The sequence below is a fragment of the Alexandromys fortis genome, unplaced genomic scaffold (genome assembly GCF_014885135.2).
Source record: "Alexandromys fortis isolate MF-2015 unplaced genomic scaffold, M_Fortis_MF-2015_v1.1 scaffold_23, whole genome shotgun sequence".
In the NCBI taxonomy this organism is placed as follows: Eukaryota; Metazoa; Chordata; class Mammalia; order Rodentia; family Cricetidae; genus Alexandromys; species Alexandromys fortis.
This window is the reverse complement of record NW_026067907.1, coordinates 16066162-16084748: the sequence shown is the minus strand read 5'-3', so window position 1 is coordinate 16084748 and position 18587 is coordinate 16066162. Positions and strand designations below refer to the sequence as shown.

At 35.9% G+C, this 18587-nt stretch overlaps 4 protein-coding genes and 1 pseudogene across 4 annotated transcripts in view; 2 read left to right on the top strand and 3 right to left on the bottom strand.

Moving 5' to 3' along the window:
* Window positions 1-373: 373 nt before the first annotated feature.
* On the top strand, window positions 374-1336 carry LOC126497806 (olfactory receptor 5L1-like). The gene has a single exon (XM_050135976.1). The coding sequence runs from the start codon at window positions 374-376 to the stop codon at window positions 1334-1336; it is 963 nt and encodes a 320-aa protein (XP_049991933.1).
* A 5181-nt stretch (window positions 1337-6517) lies between these two features.
* Window positions 6518-7471, top strand: LOC126497822 (olfactory receptor 1020-like). The gene has a single exon (XM_050135992.1). The coding sequence runs from the start codon at window positions 6539-6541 to the stop codon at window positions 7469-7471; it is 933 nt and encodes a 310-aa protein (XP_049991949.1). The 5' UTR covers window positions 6518-6538.
* Window positions 7472-11669: 4198 nt separating this feature from the next.
* On the bottom strand, window positions 11670-12614 carry LOC126497682 (olfactory receptor 5W2-like). The gene has a single exon (XM_050135860.1). It carries the CDS (start codon window positions 12603-12605, stop codon window positions 11670-11672), a length of 936 nt encoding a protein of 311 aa, XP_049991817.1. The 5' UTR covers window positions 12606-12614.
* A 3875-nt stretch (window positions 12615-16489) lies between these two features.
* LOC126497805 (olfactory receptor 5W2-like) lies at window positions 16490-17480 on the bottom strand (annotated as a pseudogene).
* Window positions 17481-17634: 154 nt separating this feature from the next.
* LOC126497804 (olfactory receptor 5W2-like) overlaps window positions 17635-18587 on the bottom strand; it is a 2085-nt gene continuing 1132 nt past the window's right edge. The window contains exon 2 of the mRNA XM_050135975.1: window positions 17635-18457. Within this exon, the coding sequence (XP_049991932.1) occupies window positions 17635-18457 (823 nt within the window). The remainder of the gene's footprint in view (window positions 18458-18587) is intronic.

Below are 18587 nucleotides of genomic sequence, written 5' to 3'. Positions count from 1 at the left end.
TTTTTTTTGTGATTAGCTAAGTCCCATGATGTGTCATATTATAGCACTGAATGTGTTTAGGTCAAATTATACTACCATCCTCAGATATCAGTTTATCTGTATTTTAGATGGCCCTCCATGGCTTGTAATGACAGGTATGAAAGAGGTTTACTGAAAAGTGGTTTGGTATGAATCTGAACTGCCCAATATTTTGAAATGTTAATAACTATGTTTTGAGTGTAGTCTAAACATATATTCTTGACATGTTTTTCTGCAGTTAACATAAATCTCTCTCTCTCTCTCTCTCTCTCTCTCTCTCTCTCTCTCTCTCTCTCTCTCTCTCTCTCTTCCCAGAAGTAGCACAGGGTTTTTCCTAAACTGGTATATGGCAGTCATGGATGAGGAAAACTGCACCTCTGTGGCAGAGTTCATTCTCGTTGGCTTTTCTGATGTGCCCGAGCTGACATTCTTTCTGTCTCTGGTGTTTCTTCTCATTTATGGAGTGACAGTCATAGCAAACTTGGGCATGACTGTACTGATTCAGGTCAGCTCTCAACTGCACACCCCCATGTACTTCTTCCTCAGCCACCTGTCCTTTGTGGATCTCTGCTACTCCTCCATCATTGTGCCAAAGGTGTTCACTAATATCATTAACAGTGAAAAAGTTATTTCTTACCTGGAATGCATGGTGCAATTTTATTTATTTTGTGCTTTTGCTGTCACTGAGGTCTTTCTATTGGCTGTGATGGCCTATGACCGTTTTGTGGCCATTTGTAACCCACTACTGTACATGGTCATCATGTCCCCAAAGCTCCGTATGGTACTGGTGTCTGGCTGCTACCTCTATGCGTCAGTTTGTTCTCTGATTCACCTCTGCTTAGCTCTTGACATCCCATCATTTAAGTCAAATGTGATCAACCACTTCTTCTGTGATCTGCCTCCTCTCTTAAGTCTTGCTTGCTCTGATGTTACCAAGAATGAGTTATTCCTGTTCGTCATTGTCAACTTCAATGAGATTCTCACCATTGTAATCATCTTCATCTCCTATTTGTTAATTCTTGTCACCATCCTGAAGATGCGCTCTGCAGAGGGGAGACGCAAAGCCTTTTCTACCTGTGCCTCCCACCTCACGGTCATCATTGTCTTCCATGGAACAATCCTTTTTATTTATTGTCAGCCAAGCTCTGGCAATAGTGTAGATGTTGATAAAGTAACTACAGTTTTCTATACTGTGGTCATTCCCATGCTGAATCCCCTAATCTACAGTCTGAGGAATAAGGATGTGAAAGAAGCTCTCAGAAAAGTGTTAGTTTCTAAAAAGAATTCTCTTCTAGAATTTTTATTTCACAAAGTTTAAGGATCTATATTGAAGTCCCATGTAGTGACAAATATATTAGTTGAATATGGAGCATAGAAAGATAACTATTACGCAAGAATATTTACTAATAACTCTTAGCATTCACATATCTTTTTGAATCTCTATTTCCAAAAGTAGGAATGAGGGTTTATAATGCCTGTATTTATGATTGTTCTTTATTTTGTAACATTTTAAGCCAATATGAGTTATAATAAGATACAAGCACTATTTTTTAAATATTACAAACCTTTATTACAGCATAATTTAAGGAATATATGATCCACTTAAAATGATTTTTTTTTTGAGACAGGGTTTCTCTGTGGCTTTGGAGACTGTCCTGGAACTTGCTCTGTAGACCAGGCTGGTCTCGAACTCACAGAGGTCCGCCTGCCTCTGCCTCCCAAGTGCTGGGATAAAAATGACTTCTTGATATACAATGAATAACAAACTTTGTCAAGCAATTTATACATAAGTTCCTGGACTTTATACACTAGCATATATCGTATATACATTAGGCCTTTTGGTGTTTCCTGTACTCTTTGATATTCATATCACTGTATTATTTTAGAGCTTCATTTAATATCTATTTAAAAAGTATTTAAAAATAACATTTATTTACAAGAATCCAGGAAATATTAATTGTCTGTTATAACTCAGGAAGCTTTGGATCTATTTTTGTTTATGTCCTTTGTGTTATTTTGCCTTTGTGTTTTTCTGCACTGGGCTTTACAGTCATTGACCTGTCTCATCAATGTCTGTATTTATGACTTATCACTGACTTTTTCTACTATCTCTTGAATCTAGTGAGAGTGAAACATATACTTCACTTCTATGTGCACTTCCAGTCTCTGTTAGTTCTTTGCATATGTAGTTGACTTTAATAAAATATTCCTTTGCCACTCTTTACAACTAGCTAATCAATGTTGCTTCAGGCAGACTTGATTCATGATTCGCTTTTACAATCCAGGATGATTTATATCTATTTCCACCTCATGTTTACTGGCTCGTGTAAACCATTTATTTAATATTTATTTTATTTTTAAAAAGAAAATGCACTATCTTTTTTCATTTTACATACCAATCCCAGTTCCCACTCCCTCCCCTCCTCCTATTCACTCCACATAACCCCCCCACCCCAATCCTCATCCACTCTTCAGAGAGAGAAACACACATTGCTTTAAGGAAGGTCTAAGGCCCTCCCTACTAAATGTAGGTTGAAAAAGGTATCCATCCAAAGAGAATGGGTTCCCCAAAAGCCAGTACAAGTAGGAGGGACAAATCCTGGTGTTACTGTCGGTGGCTCTGCAGTCTTCTCTAGCCATACAGCTGTCACCCACACTCAGAAGGTCTGGTTTGGTCTGATGCTAGTGTCTTCCCTCTCCAGCTAGAGCTGGTGAACTCAGGTAAACTGTTTCAAAGGTGTCCCAATCATGGTCTTAACCTCTTTGCTGGAGAAATGGCTCAGATATTAAAGCTAGGCTCACAATTAAAAATATAAAAACATTAATCCTATTATCTATAAAATGTTAAGAATAAGAGTTAGACTTTGTTTAAGAAAGCAAAAAAGGTTGGGTGTGTATAGATTGAACACTGTGATAGTTTTTATCACAGTGAGAAGCATTTCTACCTATATACTTAGAAGACATCCAAAGAAAATTTAAAATCTTGACCTCGTGACTCTGATAAGAATAGTCAATGTTTACTAGAATTTGATTAATAGTTTACCAGAACTCCAATGATTAATGTTAAGACTCTGAACTCTGAAGTCTTAATACAGCAGTCATATAGTAAGGGAAACTGTGAAAGTTAATACTGATTTCTCGCAATTATATTTACTAATGTGTTTTCTATAAATAGATACGGTATTTCAATTGATTCCACTACTACTTTTTTGCACGTAATATTTTGAGTGCCATTTGAAAAACTGTTAGAGTTATTTAAATTAGGGGTCTAATAAATACAATTAAGCTTTCTGCATAGTCCACAATTTGAAAACCAAAGTACCTTTGAGGAATTGCCAAGACAATCATTTGTTTCATCACTCCATTTGTGATTAATCAATTCCTTGGTGAAACTATTTAATTGCTCACTTATTTTCTCATGAGAATTTAGATACTATTGTATGGACTCTTAGAACCTCAGTAGGAATTAAAGGCCTAAAAACACGCCTGCTTTTTCAAAGAATCATAAGGGAGGTGTTTTTTTTTTTTTTCAAAACACACTGAAAGTGTGTCCAAAATGAACAAATTCTACAATGAATTTATACTTTTTGTTTAAGTATTACACATGTTTTCTAGTTGAAACTGAACTGTGGTTCATAACAGTGAGGGAGGAGGTGAATGAAAGAAGAGGCATTTGTCTGGTAAGTGTTCTAATAACAATGCTCAGATACTGATATTACATAGGATTTTAGTGGTTCAGTTCTCATAATCACTCTCTAGAAAGCTGATGATTTTGAACAAAACTGCAGCCATTGAAGTTATTCAAACCAAAAAGCCAGCAATACATCCAGTACACTTAAAACATGATATTCTTAAGAATCAGTCCATATTATTAGACCCTGAGGTGACATCTAAAAAAGAACACATTTATCATTGTAAGGGATTTGTTAATAAATTAAAGACAGCAGAAAATGGAGGAGCACACCTTTAATCCTAATATTTAGGTGACTAAAATACGTAGATCTCTGTGAGATAGAGGTGAGACTTCCCTGGTCTAGCAGTGAGCTCCTGGCCAACCAAGCCTGCATAGTGAGACCCAGCCTCCAAACAATAACAAACAAAGGATCAGAGATTTAGATTTCTGTTGAAGTGAATTTAATTTGTTAAAAAAACATTCTTTTCCTCTTATGTTAGCTTAATGATATCATTACTTATAGACAAACATGTAAGAAGCCCACTGGAGTCATCACAGCATCCACAGAAAATCTGTGAAAGAAGTGTTAGAATTTAGTGTGTGGAACTCTGGGTAATGCAGATTTGTTTGTCTCTGTCAGAAATACTTTATTCTTGTCTACATTTTTTTCTAGAACATGTTTTATTTTCTTCTTTTATGACTCATTTGTACTTTGGCTACATTTAATATATTTTTCTTTATTCAATTTTGTTGCAGGCTTAATTTTACTTTTCATTTTATTATTAAATCTTGACAAATGAAACAACATTGCAAGACTATCAAAATTAATCTTTCCAATAAAATTGAATTCCGTCACCTGTAATTCATTGATTAGAAGCGGTAGTCTCTGGTAAACTGTTCAATTGGCAAGGAAAACAATTTTTCATAACTATTCAGACCACTATAACATTTAATTTTGCATGTAATTTTGAGCCTCTTTTTTTTCAATTTTTTTTTATTATGTATACAATATTCTATCTGCGTGCATGCCTGCAGGCCAGAAGAGGGCACCAGAACCCCTTACAGATGGTTGTGAGCCACCATGTGGTTGCTGGGAATTGAACTCAGGACCTTTGAAAGAGCAGGCAATGCTCTTAACCTCTGAGCCATCTCTCCAGCCCCTTTGAGCCTCCTTTTTGAGCTTGTTCTTCAAATGACAAATATAAAAAAAAGTGACTAAATACAAGCAAGTCATTGTATCCAAGCACAGTTACTTGATACTTTATGTAAAATTGCCTTTCCTTTGCTGTCTCAGCCAATGCCCTTGCTTCAGGTTTAGTTAGGTCGAAATATTGTGTGTACAGTTATAAATGAAAGGACTGTCATTTTGTCATTTTATGAGATTTGGCACTTCTTGTGAGTAATCCACTTATATTTTAGGAATATAAATATGCATATCACATATAACACACATACATACACACACACATAAAAAATAGTTGGCTACTAGCCAAATGGCATTTTCTTTCTCCAATAGTTCTTTCTTCAACTACTAATTTTAAATGAAATTATTTAGCTTGAATTTTTAAGTTGTATAAGAGATTATTGCATAATCATATATATTATGGGTTAAAATAAGACAATACTGATATCTAAAGAGATCAACTTATTTTGGTTTTTAGTATGTTAACAATGAATACTTATTAAATGTTTGGAAAATAAAATGTGGGTTTGAAAACACTTTATATGCCCACATAGTACTGTAGACAAATACTACTATAATGTTTAAGTTGAATATAAGAAAATAAAACTACAAATAAAATATTCCAAATCATAGAAATAGAAATACCTATTTATTTAAACCCAAATGCAAACCTTTCTTTTATGTAGTAGTATGAAGTAATACTTTGTCTATCCACATTAATGGATTTTATATGTATTACAATGGTCTATACAGATCTGCAGCCTTACCAAGGTCACTGAGAGAAAATGAATCAGAGGGATAGACAAATATACATGCTTCAGTTTTTGAAATACCTAATAAGAACAAGACAACATTCCTGAATATATTTTATGAGGACTGAGCTTAATGCAACTAATTTAAAATATGATCAATGTTTTTTATAATTTGGATTCTATATTTATACACATTGTAAAGCATTCAGAATTACTATCTTGCCATTGAGAATTTGAAGAGGCTGGGGAAGGAAACAAGCTTTCATTTGTGTAAATTAAGAAATGAGCCATCATATTCAGATTGTGAATGGTATGCCTCAAGCATGGTGGATGTTTGTCTTGCTGGGCATTTTTTGGTGCCGATCTACAGAACTGAGAATCACTGAAGAATGATTCCTAGGCTTTGTTTTTTGTTATTCATGGCAGGTGAACAACTCTGAGGACATTCTTTGTTCTTTATGTGGGAAACACACCTCAAAGTGAAAAACAGTCTTTCTACCCTCTGTTGGCAAAGATTCTTCTGGAACTGAGACATTGTTCCTTACTATAGCAATTGATGAGAGAGACAGAGGAAAACAGAAAAATTTATTCATATTCATAAAACTACACACTATTTAGAGTAACCTTTTGCCACTGATGATAGAGAGTGCTGACGAAATTAAAGGTAATGTGTCACCTATCTTAAGAGCCACAACCAGCATGATGGATGAATATGAGACAGGAAAACTTTAACACAAATTATAAATTCAACATATAACACCAAGATTGCAAAATTATCAAATAAATATGCTGTTATTCTTACTCTATGAGCTTGAATTAGATTACAAATAACTCTGCTATTGATTTTGAAATTTATTTATTTTCTCAGTTTCTATTCTATCTTGGCTACAGAAACCAAAATTCCTACAAATCATGAGTCTGGGGAACAGTACTGTGAAGACTGAGTTCTTTCTCCTGGGATTCAGTGATCATCCAGAGCTCCAGAGTCTTCTGTTTGCTGTGTTTTTCTTCATCTACTCTGTTACTCTAATGGGGAACCTCGGGATGATCTTACTGATTACAGCCAGTTCTAACTTACACATCCCCATGTACTTTTTCCTCGGCATGCTGTCCTTCATAGACGCCTGCTACTCCTCTGTTATTGCCCCCAAGTTACTTGTGGATCTGATTTCTGACAAGAAGACAATTTCTTACAATGGCTGTGCTACACAGTTGTATTTTTTCTGCTCTCTGGTTGATACAGAATCTTTCCTCTTGGCTGCCATGGCCTATGACAGGTATATTGCAATCTGTAACCCCTTGCTTTATACTGTAATTATGTCGAAGAGGGTGTGTGGTCAGCTTGCAGTTGGAGCATTCATGGGTGGAACTATGAGTTCCATAATCCACACCACTAACACTTTCCAGTTGTCATTCTGCTCCAAAGAAATTAACCACTTCTTTTGTGATATCTCCCCACTCTTCTCTCTGTCCTGCTTTGATACCTACACACACGACATCATTTTAGTCGTCTTTGCAAGTTTGGTGGAAGCTGTCTGTCTCCTTGCAGTTCTCCTCTCCTATGTGTGTATTATAGCAGCCATCCTTAAGACAGGCTCTGCAGAGGGAAGAAGGAAAGGGTTCTCTACGTGTGCTTCTCACCTGATAGTGGTCACTATTTATCATGGAACCCTGATTTTCATTTATTTGCGCCCTAGTACAGAACATTCCATGGATATTGACAAAATGACCTCTGTGTTCTATACATTGATTATACCCATGCTTAACCCTTTGATATATAGTCTCAGAAACAAAGATGTCAAAATTGCTTTTAGAAAAATTATTGGCAAAAAATTATTGTCTTAGGTAAATGAAAATAAACCTCACGACTTTAGCAATTATTTTCATATTTTTCTTTTAATATTTAGAAAAATCATTGAATATTTTAGCTCCACAATTGTATGAAAAAAAATGAGGTTCCAACCAGAAAGTCCTGAACCTAATTCTGAAACTAGGGTCTTCCTTATCCCACTTATCTCTATCACTTTACTTTTTTAAAGTTTCCATGTTTAGTATTTGTTTCACGTAAGCTTGACTTTTCACTTAACTTAATTGACACTAAGGCTGTCTTCTCTCTACTAGTTTCTTTTCTTTTTATGTATTTATTTACTTTTTTAAAATTTTATTACATTCCAACCCCGGTTCTCCCTCTCACTCCTGGCCTCCCCACTCTGCATTAGGGCTGAGCATGGTCCTATCATAGGGAATGGTCTCCAAAAAGCCATCTCAGGCACTGCGGCGAACTCCCTGACCAGCAGGAAGGAACAGCCACCAGACGAGGATTCTTCTCAAATCACGCTTTATTGGAGCCTCTTGGTTGAAGGGAGAGCAGAAAGCAAGGGGCCCAGAGCTCTGAGCTGTAGCTGCTTATATAGGGAGTCTGCCTAGCAACCTTTGCTACTTTGACACTTTAACTGCTTTTCTGGAGACCCACCAGCAGGAAAGAAAGCAGGGAAACATCCCTGTCAATTACAGACCACAAGGAAGTTCCCCTGCTGGTCAGGGGAAGTGTGGGCAGCTAGATCACTATTCATCCTGTTTTCTAGTGGAAGAACTGCAACCTTATTATGGTATCAAGCGAGGCTGGGGCCAAATGCCATCTTGTAATGACAGCCACTCAAATCGGCTCCCAGCAAGGCACCAGGGATAGATTCTGGTCCTACTGCCAGGGAGCCCTCAGACCAAGGTACACAACATCTCTCCCAGGCAGAGGGCCTAATTTGGTCTCATGGAGGCTCCACAAATGTTGGTCTAGAGTTCATGAGTTTGTGCGAACTTGGTTGAGCTCTCTCTGTAGATTTCCCCTTTATGATCTTGTCCTCCCTTGTTCGTATATTCCCTGCTCCCACTCTTTCAATGGATTCCTGGAGCTTGGCCTGGGGCTTGGTTGTGTATCTCTGCATCTGGTTCCACCAATGACTGGATGAAGGTTTTATGATGACAATTGTGATATTCACCAATCTGATTACAGGAAAAGGCCAGTTCAATAACTACACAAAGGAGTTGGAGAACTAATAGCACATGTGAAACCTCTAAGATAAAAAAATGTTAATTTTATCAGGATGCAGAAAGAAGGGTAGGCAAATATTTTAATCATATAAAAAACCCAAGCTGATATATATCCACACATTTATAAAGGAAAGCATGAAAAATAATTCTCCTTAAAATACAGCCATCAAAACTGGTTTTTGAAAGATACTTGAATTTTAATAGAGAATGTACTTTTTTTCATCCTGTGGTAAAATATTTAGGGTAAAATTTTAGGATATCAGAAACAATGAACTAAGATGCCAACTAAAGATAAACTTATGATATTGGATGCCAATAAAAATATACTTATAAAATTATGAAATAAACTTCTAGGTATATTAGTCATAGACTATGTCTACTTTTAAACTTCTCACTTCACAAAAATATTTGTGTGCACTGAGTCAATGATTACTGTCAAGTAAGGTCAAAGGATGCTCCTGGTACCAAGGAAAATCAGAGTCATCAATCTGTCTAGACATGAACACAGGAAAAATTGTGTCTGAAATCTGGGATCTACAGGAGAACAAGTGTGTTTCAGTGACATGAATATAGTATAGGATTTCCCCTGGCTGACAAATTTTAAGTGCTTTTTAATGTCATATATAAGTATAGTGCATCTTGGTCATTCACCATTCCCTCTCTCCAGTTTCCCAATTCAGTAACCTAACATATGTACAAGTATCTTACAATTTCAAGTTGTTTTTTTAAATAACCCACCAATAAAAATTTGCTGAGCATAAATTTACGTGGTAAAGTCATTTAGAGTTTATTGCTGCTGTGAAGAAACACAATGATCAGAGCAACTCGTATAAATAAAACATTTTATTGTGGCAGCTTGCTAACAGTCCACAGTATCAGTCCATAATAGCAGGAACTTTATGAGATGCAGACAGGATTGGTGCTGAAGTAATAGCTGAGTGTTCTACATCTTTAGAAGAGTCACAGAAGTGCTGTCATATGTTAACTTTGTTGCCCTGAAAGGTGTGTTATTTAGTTTCTGTGATAGGTGTGACAAAGACTAAGTGTCATCGGAAGGATAGCTGGGGTGAGGCTTTTTCAGAAGCAGATTCCCATGGAGGTCATTATCAGTTTCATTGTGGACCAGATCAGTATTAAAATAGCATAGTTTTTGTTCAAAGAAGTAGTTCCTTGGCATTATTATAGCCTCAGCTTTTTAAAAGCATTCTCAAGATTAGTGTGGGATTACAGGTCAGTAGAAGTCATTGACATGCTGAGAATAAATAAGACAGCTGGAAAGTTCCACAATGTAATTTGTCATGGGTCACTATTTAACAGAAGGGAAAAATATCCAGTAGGAAGAATGTCATTTATAAAAAAAATATGTTTTTAATCAGGGCTGGGAGAGGAAAAAGATATTGACAAACTGAATGAGTGGCAGAGTAGAGAGAGTTTTGCCCTAGTTGGACAATACCAGTGCTTCTTGCTTTTAATTTTTTTTAATTATTTAATGTCTTATTTTTAGTTGACCCAATAGTATACAAATTTATGGGGTGCAATGTAATGTCAAGAGGTACATGCACATTATGTAACAATCAAATTATCGCAGTTGTTATATTAATTACCTAGAATATTTATGATATCTGTATGGTTTAATGATAGAAATAATCTCTCATTTTGAGTTATATAGAATAGGATAGTTGACTTTACTCAGACTAATTTGTACTACATAGTCAAGTTTATTCAACCTTTTCCATTCAAAAAAATTAAGCATAAAATATGAGTAATGAGTACATAAATATTTGAGTAGATGTTTTTATCAGAGGACATAAAATTGTCAAAATCATCAGTATGTCCCAGGAAGTGAAAGTTATAGGCACTCTGCTGCTTATTTGCTCCATTTCTGACTTCTACCTTGTACTCCTTTACTTATCTGGCCAGCTCAGCATCTCTGATTCCAGCTTATGCATATGAATTCCATCATCCTACCTAGATATCTCCAGAGGTTAAGGTGCATATTTCAGAGTCCTTTCTTCTTGGGTTTATAGATATAAAGAAATTTCTTTACCTTCCCTGCCTTTCAAATTCATAGAATTAAAAAAGTATAACGAAAAATGTGGAGTCCCAAAAATACAAGCCTCTTTCCACCTTGTCTGAAGTTCAGAGAGTTTCAACCTGCTCAAAGTTGTTAACAACAGAGTTCGAAGCCAGCCTGGTCTACAAGAGCTAGTTCCAGGTAGGCTCCAAAACCACAGAGAAACCCTGTCTCAAAAAAAAAAAAAGTTGTTACCAACAAGTTTGCCTACACACCCTGACCTAAAGTGTGGTTACTTGATGTTTTGCTTTAGGAAGGCCGAAACAGGTGAATCCACTCCACTCTAACTAAAGGTCAGATAATTCTAGCTGCTTCTCCTTCTTTTGGATTAAGAGGTTTGACCTTGAGAGTGGCTGCCTTCCAGACTCCTGGTCTAGTGTGGATTCACTGCCTAAACCACAGAATGCCTTTCTCAAGAATTAATGACTTGATGTCTCAAGCTTGAAGAATGTAATTGTTCTAGTTGTCCTTTGCATCATGTTAACGTGGTGTTTTGCCTCCTTCCTGCTTTACCTATTGAGGTTTAAAAGTGCACGCAAAATTAAACACAGGTGAATTTCAGCGTTCACTGTAACTTCCTCCCTATATTATCCTATGCTTCTGTTTATTGTTCTTCATGTCTTCATTGTTCTTACTTATTTTTCTAATCCCCATGCCTCTACACTGGTAGGTGGTATACTTGTCAAAATTGTTCTCTTACAGAAAACACACAAACAAATATGATGTAGTGAAATACAGAGTATTTTTTAAAAACTACATGAGGTTTGTACATAGCAGTTATAAAATATATATTATAATAAACAATAAATAATTATAAATAGTTAAATGAGGCTTATCTTTCATTATATCTGATTTAAAGTAACAAGATTATCTGCTTATAAATTTATATTAAAATATGTATGCATATTGAGAAATATCTATTTAATTAAAGGCAACTCTACCTCGCAGGTATTTTTTTACACTTGATTTTACATCTTTGTTTCTCAGGCTGTAAATCAATGGATTGAGCATAGGGATCACAAGAGTATAAAACAATGAGGTCATTTTGTCTTGATCCAGGGAATAGGCAGAACTTGGCCTGAAATACATAAAGAGCATTGTTCCCTGGAAAATTGCAACAACAGTCAGATGAGAAGTACACGTGGAGAAAGCTTTGAATCTCCCCTCAGCAGAGCAAATCTTCAAGACTGATAAGATGATGTAGCAGTAAGAGACAAGGACTCCTGAGATGGTGCTCAGTTCAATAAACCCAAATAGGGTGAATATGACTAGTTCATTGACCTCTGTACCTGAGCAAGATAGTAATAGGAGAGGAGGGACATCACAGAAGAAATGATTGATCTCACTGGACCCACAGAAACACAAGCGAAATGTCAGTGTTGTGTGTGTCAAAGCATCTACCATTCCAACCAGATAAACTACAGCCAGGAGCTGATAGCACACCTTTCTGGACATGTCTACTGCATACAGCAAGGGGTTACTAATAGCCTTGTACCTATCAAAAGCCATCACTGCCAGAAGCACACACTCAGCATCTGTAAAAATGCAGAAGATGAAAAACTGTAGAGCACAACCAACAAATGGAATTGAATTGCTTTTGGCCACAAGGCCCATCAGCATCTTTGGTCCAACTGCAGTAGAATAGCAGAGATCAGAGAAAGAGAGGTGGCTGAGGAAGAAGTACATTGGTGTGTGAAGCTGAGGATCCGTTCTGATCAATGTGATCATTCCAAGATTCTCAATGAGAATAATGAGATAAACAATTAGAAAAGTAGTAAATAAAATCACCTTGATTACAGGGTTATTGGTAATTCCCAAGAGAAGAAACTCCGTGGCTGAGCAGTTCCCAATCTCCATTCTTCTTTGTTTGATGAGCTGTTTCCAAATAAAAAGATAAATTAGGGATTGTTTCATGTCTACAATATTGTTATTATATTATATACTGTTATTATACATTATACATAATACATATTTTTTCAATACATGGTTTTTCTGTATAGCTTTGACTGTCCTGGAACTTGCTCTGCAGACCATGATGACCTTATACTCACAGAGATCCTTATGTCTCTGGCTCTTTAATGCTGGGATTAAAGATGTGCACAACGACCTGGCTCAATATTTTTTTCTTTAAATTGGTGTATGTTTTCTCAGTAAACAACATAGGCAGATATTATCTTATAGAAACATTATTATAAAAGTCTATGTAAGTTGTTCATTAATAAATAGTTCAGACACACACTTTGACAGCATATTTGAATAAATTAAATATTGACTCCATATTAAAAATAACATAAAATCAAATAAGGATAAGTCAGAAGGTAAGAGGGAGCAAAATTCATTTGTTTGATAAAAAGAGCACATTTGTTGCTGAAGAAATATATTTGAGATTCCTTGCTCAGCCTAGATATAGTAGGGAGGGCCTTACTTGGACCTTCTCCAAAGCAATGTGCCTTACCCTGTCTGAGGAGTGAATTAGAGGTTAAGTATGAGATTAGGAGAAGGGAAGGAAAGGGAGTGGGAACTAGAATTGGTAAGTAAAATCAAAGAAGATCGTTTATTTTGTTTTGAAATAAATAAATTAATTAAAAATAAAAGAATCTATTTTGAACAAAAGGGATAAAAGAATAAAAAAGAAATATATTTGAGTTTAACAGTATTAACACTATTAATTTTGTTGCATAGACATTAAGAAATGGAAATTATTCTGTTAATTTCATGTGAAGGTTTGATTGAATAATCAATACCTGAGTTGAGTCTCTCTGTTTTCATCAGTGATGCATGAACTATATGTTGATGACCTGTTATTTTCACTCGAATGCTACTGGAGCATAAATATGACAAAACTCTTCTTGGGGTACACTCTTTTATTCATCAATGGCTAATTAAATTCCTTGATGACCTTTTCCCCAAGGGATACTATGGCAACTTCAGTAAAGTTGAAATTAAGTACTGTATGACTTAACTGGCACCATTGATTTCCCTACTTCAGCTCAAAAAAAAAAGTTATCAAGCAACAAAATTCTTTTTAACAAAGACAAAAATGTACATATTTCAAAATGATCTAAACTTTAATGTGTTTCTGGGTATTATAATAATAATCCATAGAGAAAATATAGCACATGTATACATATCTATATTAAATTCACTTTCACAGTAAGATATAGAAGTAAATGTGTATTATATATAGTCAAACGATATGCTAACTCCTTTTCATTCTTCTATTTGGATATTCCAGTAACAAGGACATTTATGTGGTTTAAGATAAAGACAAAAAGTTATATCACTAAAGCTTTCAACACAGTAATCACTGCTACAGTATTCAAATATGCTTGCCTTAAAACAGTGGTAAAGATAATATGTAATTTAGAGATATTATAACTGGAGAACTGATGAGGATTTTTATTTAAACATTAAAGTCTATAAAAGAAGAACATTGATTCATACACAAGTCTAGCCATTTTCTCAGTTTATATTTCAGTCATAAATATTTTCAAATAACTCCATACAATGCAATATCAAAAAATATCAAACCTATAAATTCAGGGAAATAACACTTACAATTTGATCCTTTTATACTAGACTTTTCTGAGACAAGGTAAATTGTGTTTTATTAAAAGATATGATACATGACCTGAGAAAAATATACAAAGAATCTGAAAAGATTAGTTACACTCTGAAGAAAGAAACAAAAAATGTTATCATCAGAAAAATGTTTCCAGAATATACAAAGAACACATAAATTCAATTTAAAATAGACAACAGATGTTATTCTCTAACTTTCATTTTTTAAATTGACAGTAGGTTCTTCCCTCAGATAATACATCCCAACCACAGTTTTCCCTCCCTCTGCTTGTCCTAGCTACCCTAGTCTTCTCTTTCCCCACAAATCCACTTCCCGTCACCATTTTCTCTTCAGAAGAGCAGACCACAACCAAACAGACAAAACAAGACACAATAGGACATAGTGAAAGCCTAACAGTTTTTCCCTCAGTTTGTAGAACTTTGGATTCTTTCCACTTAGTTCATACCCATTTCATTTAAACATATGAGTTTATATGACCATCAAAACAGTCTTCAATCATTATAAGAGAAAAACACAGGGCAACACATGGAAATTTAATACTTTAATTACAGTCTCTCTGGGAGAGTCAACTACTGTTATTTGGTTGCATGGGCATGCTGTCAAGCTGTTTTATAAATCATTACATTTATATGAATGGATTTATGCTACTCACAGTCTCGGTTGGGAAACTTTTATTGTACTTGGCAATGATTAGTCCACAAAATTATCTGTGAATAAATAGGTGAGGAAAGAGGACTGTTGAGTGCTCAGGCAAATATTGAGCCCAGAGTTTTAGGAAATATCACAGAAAAAAGTATGAGTCACAGGATGGGAAGAAGAGTAGGGAAATGATTTGTTCTAGATATGATGTGTGATTACCTGGGCCTGTCAACATTTCTTTGTGGGCAAAGTGAGGTTTTGTAGCATAAATAATAAAATCCCAAAGACAGATATCGGGGTTCAACCCAAAGATCAGAAAAGCAAAGCAGCCAGCCACTGGCTCCTACCTCTACCTCAGACCAAAATGGGTATCCTGCCTCCACAAATCCTCAGAATGAGACTCAGCTGAGACCTGCCTCTTCCCGTCTTTGATTTCTTTCTAGTGCTCTGATTAAAGGCATGCACCACTATTGCCTAGTTTCTATGTTGAACTACTGGGATTAAAGGTGTGTGTCACCACTGCCTTGTCTGTAAGGCTGACCAGCATGGCTGTTTTACATTCTGATCTTCAGGATAGCTTTATTCATTAAAAATACAAATGAAATATCTCTATAAGATTTCTCCGATTCCCGAGGAACTGTTGTTATTTAATAGAATCTGAGGGACATGGAGTCATATTCTCCACTGATACAGATGATGCTTAGTTTCTTATGCTCTATCAAACAAACTCCCACCAATGGTCATTTATTAAGCTCTAATTAAAGTCAGACAAATCACAAAAGCCTGGGAGAAGGAAGGGATTTTTTTGGGGGGGGGATTTGTTTATGGAGGGAGATAAGGCAATGAGAGTTGACTACGGTCCATGTATATATATTATGCTTATAAGTCCATATGAAATTGTCAAAGAATAAAAAAGTTAAAAGATAGTAAATCACTTTTCATTTGGGTATTCACAAATATTTTATATACTTTCATTTGTTTGTTTTATGGATGCTAGTAATCCAAAGTTGGGTACTTATCATTGAACAACAAGCACTTTAACCATTGAATTCTATCCAAATGCTCCTTTTCCTTGAATTCTTATAAGAAAATGTAAGCAATAGATTGTTATCTATGTCATCTACACCTTGAGCTTCTGATCCACAGGTTTCTACTTCTTCAGATTTTTTTTCAGTTGAAATTAGTATTTTTTTCATTTTATATTCTCTCTCTTTTAACCTTTTATTAAAGTGTGAGTACTCCATGAGACTGGGCATTTTAATTCTTTGAGACTATCATACAAGGAAATCTGTGACTGACATTTGTTTCTTAAAAGAGATTTTGTGTGGATGTTTCTGTATGTGTGTGTCTTAATGTGTTTGTGTATCTCTCTCTCTCTCTCTCTCTCTCTCTCTCTCTCTCTCTCTCTCTCTCTCTCTCTGTGTGTGTTTATTTGGGTTTGTGACTACCCACACTTGTATAATTTTATCCACATAATACTCTCTCAAGCAATGTTATGTTAGCCAGTATCACATTTTATTTATTCATTTTTGCCCTCTGTATTCAATATATTATGACAGTGCTTTTCCTCGCTGGACCTTGCAACTGCTGTTAAATGTGAAGTGCAGGTTGGGACAGCTTTGAACCTTCCCTCAGTAGAGTGGATCTTTAAGACTGATGAGATGATGTAACAGTAAGAGAAAAGGACTCCTGATTTTGTGCTCAGTTCAATAAAACCAAAAACAATAAATAAGGTCAGTTCATTTACTTGTATGCCAGAGCAGGAGAGGAGGTAAAGTGGAGGTAAATCACAGAAGAAATGGTTGATTTCACTGGACACACAGAAACACAAATGAAATGTCAGTGTTGTATATTTCACAGCATCTACAGTACCTACCATGTAAACCACAGCCAGGAGTTGGTAGCACACTTTGTTGTACATATCTACTGCATATAACAAGAGGTTGCTTATTGCTTTGAACTGATCAAAAGCCATCATTGCCAGAAGCATACACTCCAGATCTGTAATGATGCAGAAGATGAAGAACTACATAACACACTCAAGAAAAGAAACTGAATTGCTGCTCCTTGCAAGCAGGTCCGTTAACATCTTAGGACAAGCTGCAGTAGAATAGCAGTCATCAGAGAAGGAGAGGTGGCTAAGGAAGAAATATATTGGCATGTGAAGTTGGTGATCCATTCTAATTCAAATGATCAAAAATCCAAGACTTTCAATAAGAATAATGAGATAAATGAGATAAAATAAATAAACCCTAATCCTAATCCTTCCCAGGGAAGCCTGCTGTTTTATTGAAGGGAAACAAAGAAGTGGATCTGGGGGATATAGGAGAGTGTGGGGGGGCGTGGACAGAGGGGAAACTGTGATCAAAATGTAATGTATGAGAGAAGAATATAAGAAAAAGCAAACAAAAATAAATATACATTGTAAATTATGGTAATTGAGAGAATTTTATAGTAATGAATATTATGCATTAGTGTTATATATATATTCAAACTTGCAACATTTTCATATCTACTACATTAATGTACTTAGGTGTTAGAACAAATACATATTTTACTGGTTCAAACAATTTACAACTTCCATCTATGCCATCATTACAATTTTCCAGAAAAAAAAATCCCAAGTGTTATAAATAAACGTTCAGGCACATGTGACAGAGTTGTTTAGGACCACATTTTCATTTTCAGTTTTTGAAGAGCCTCTTTCACATCCGTGTTCCTGAGGCTGTAAATCAAAGGGTTCAACATGGGAATCACAAGAGTGTAGAACAATGAGGTCATTTTGTCTTGATCCAGAGAGTAAGAAGAACTGGGGCGAAAATACATGAAAAGCATGGTTCCCTGGAAAATGGCCACTGTGGTCAGATGGGAGGTGCAGGTGGAGAAAGCTTTGAATCTCCCCTCAGCAGAACGGATCTTCAAGACTGATGAAATGATATAACAATAAGAGACCAGAACTCCTGAGATGGTGCTCAGTTCAATGAAGCCAAAAACAGTAAATAAAGCCAGTTCATTGACTTGTATATCTGAGCAAGAAAGGAGGTAAAGTGGAGGCAAATCACAAAAGAAGTGATTGATCTCATTAGACCCACAAAAACATAAGCGGAATGCCAAGGTGGTATGTATTAAACCATCTGTTGTTGCTACCAGGTAAACCCCAGCCATGAGCATGGAACACACCATGCTGGACATGTTCACTGTGTAGAGCAAGGGGTTGCTGATGGCCTGGTACCTATCAAAGGCCATCACTGCTAGCAGAAGACACTCAGAATCTGCAAAGACACAGAACGTTAAGAACTGCAGAGCACAACCAGCAATGGGAATTGATTTCTCCTCAGCCAAGAGATCCACTAGCATCTTAGGTCCAATTGCTGTGGAATAGCAGAGGTCACAGAAAGAGAGGTTGCTAAGAAAAAAGTACATGGGTGTGTGGAGCTGAGAGTCCACTCTAATTAAAATGATCATTCCAAGATTGGCCAGAAGATTGGGTTAATTAACATTTTAGAGTCTAGTTTCTTAGAAGGTGAACCCAAGAAAAAACATATAGTTATCCTCTTGGCTAAGGGAAGTAGATAAAATTGCCGGGGACAAAATTGGGATCTTGGGGGTGGGGTGGG

What these genes read in the sequence shown, in the direction of transcription:
- LOC126497806 (XM_050135976.1), top strand. Translation starts at nt 374, where the DNA reads ATGGATGAGGAAAACTGCACCTCTGTGGCAGAGTTCATTCTCGTTGGC.
- LOC126497822 (XM_050135992.1), top strand. Translation starts at nt 6,539, where the DNA reads ATGAGTCTGGGGAACAGTACTGTGAAGACTGAGTTCTTTCTCCTGGGA.
- LOC126497682 (XM_050135860.1), bottom strand. Translation starts at nt 12,605, where the DNA reads ATGGAGATTGGGAACTGCTCAGCCACGGAGTTTCTTCTCTTGGGAATT.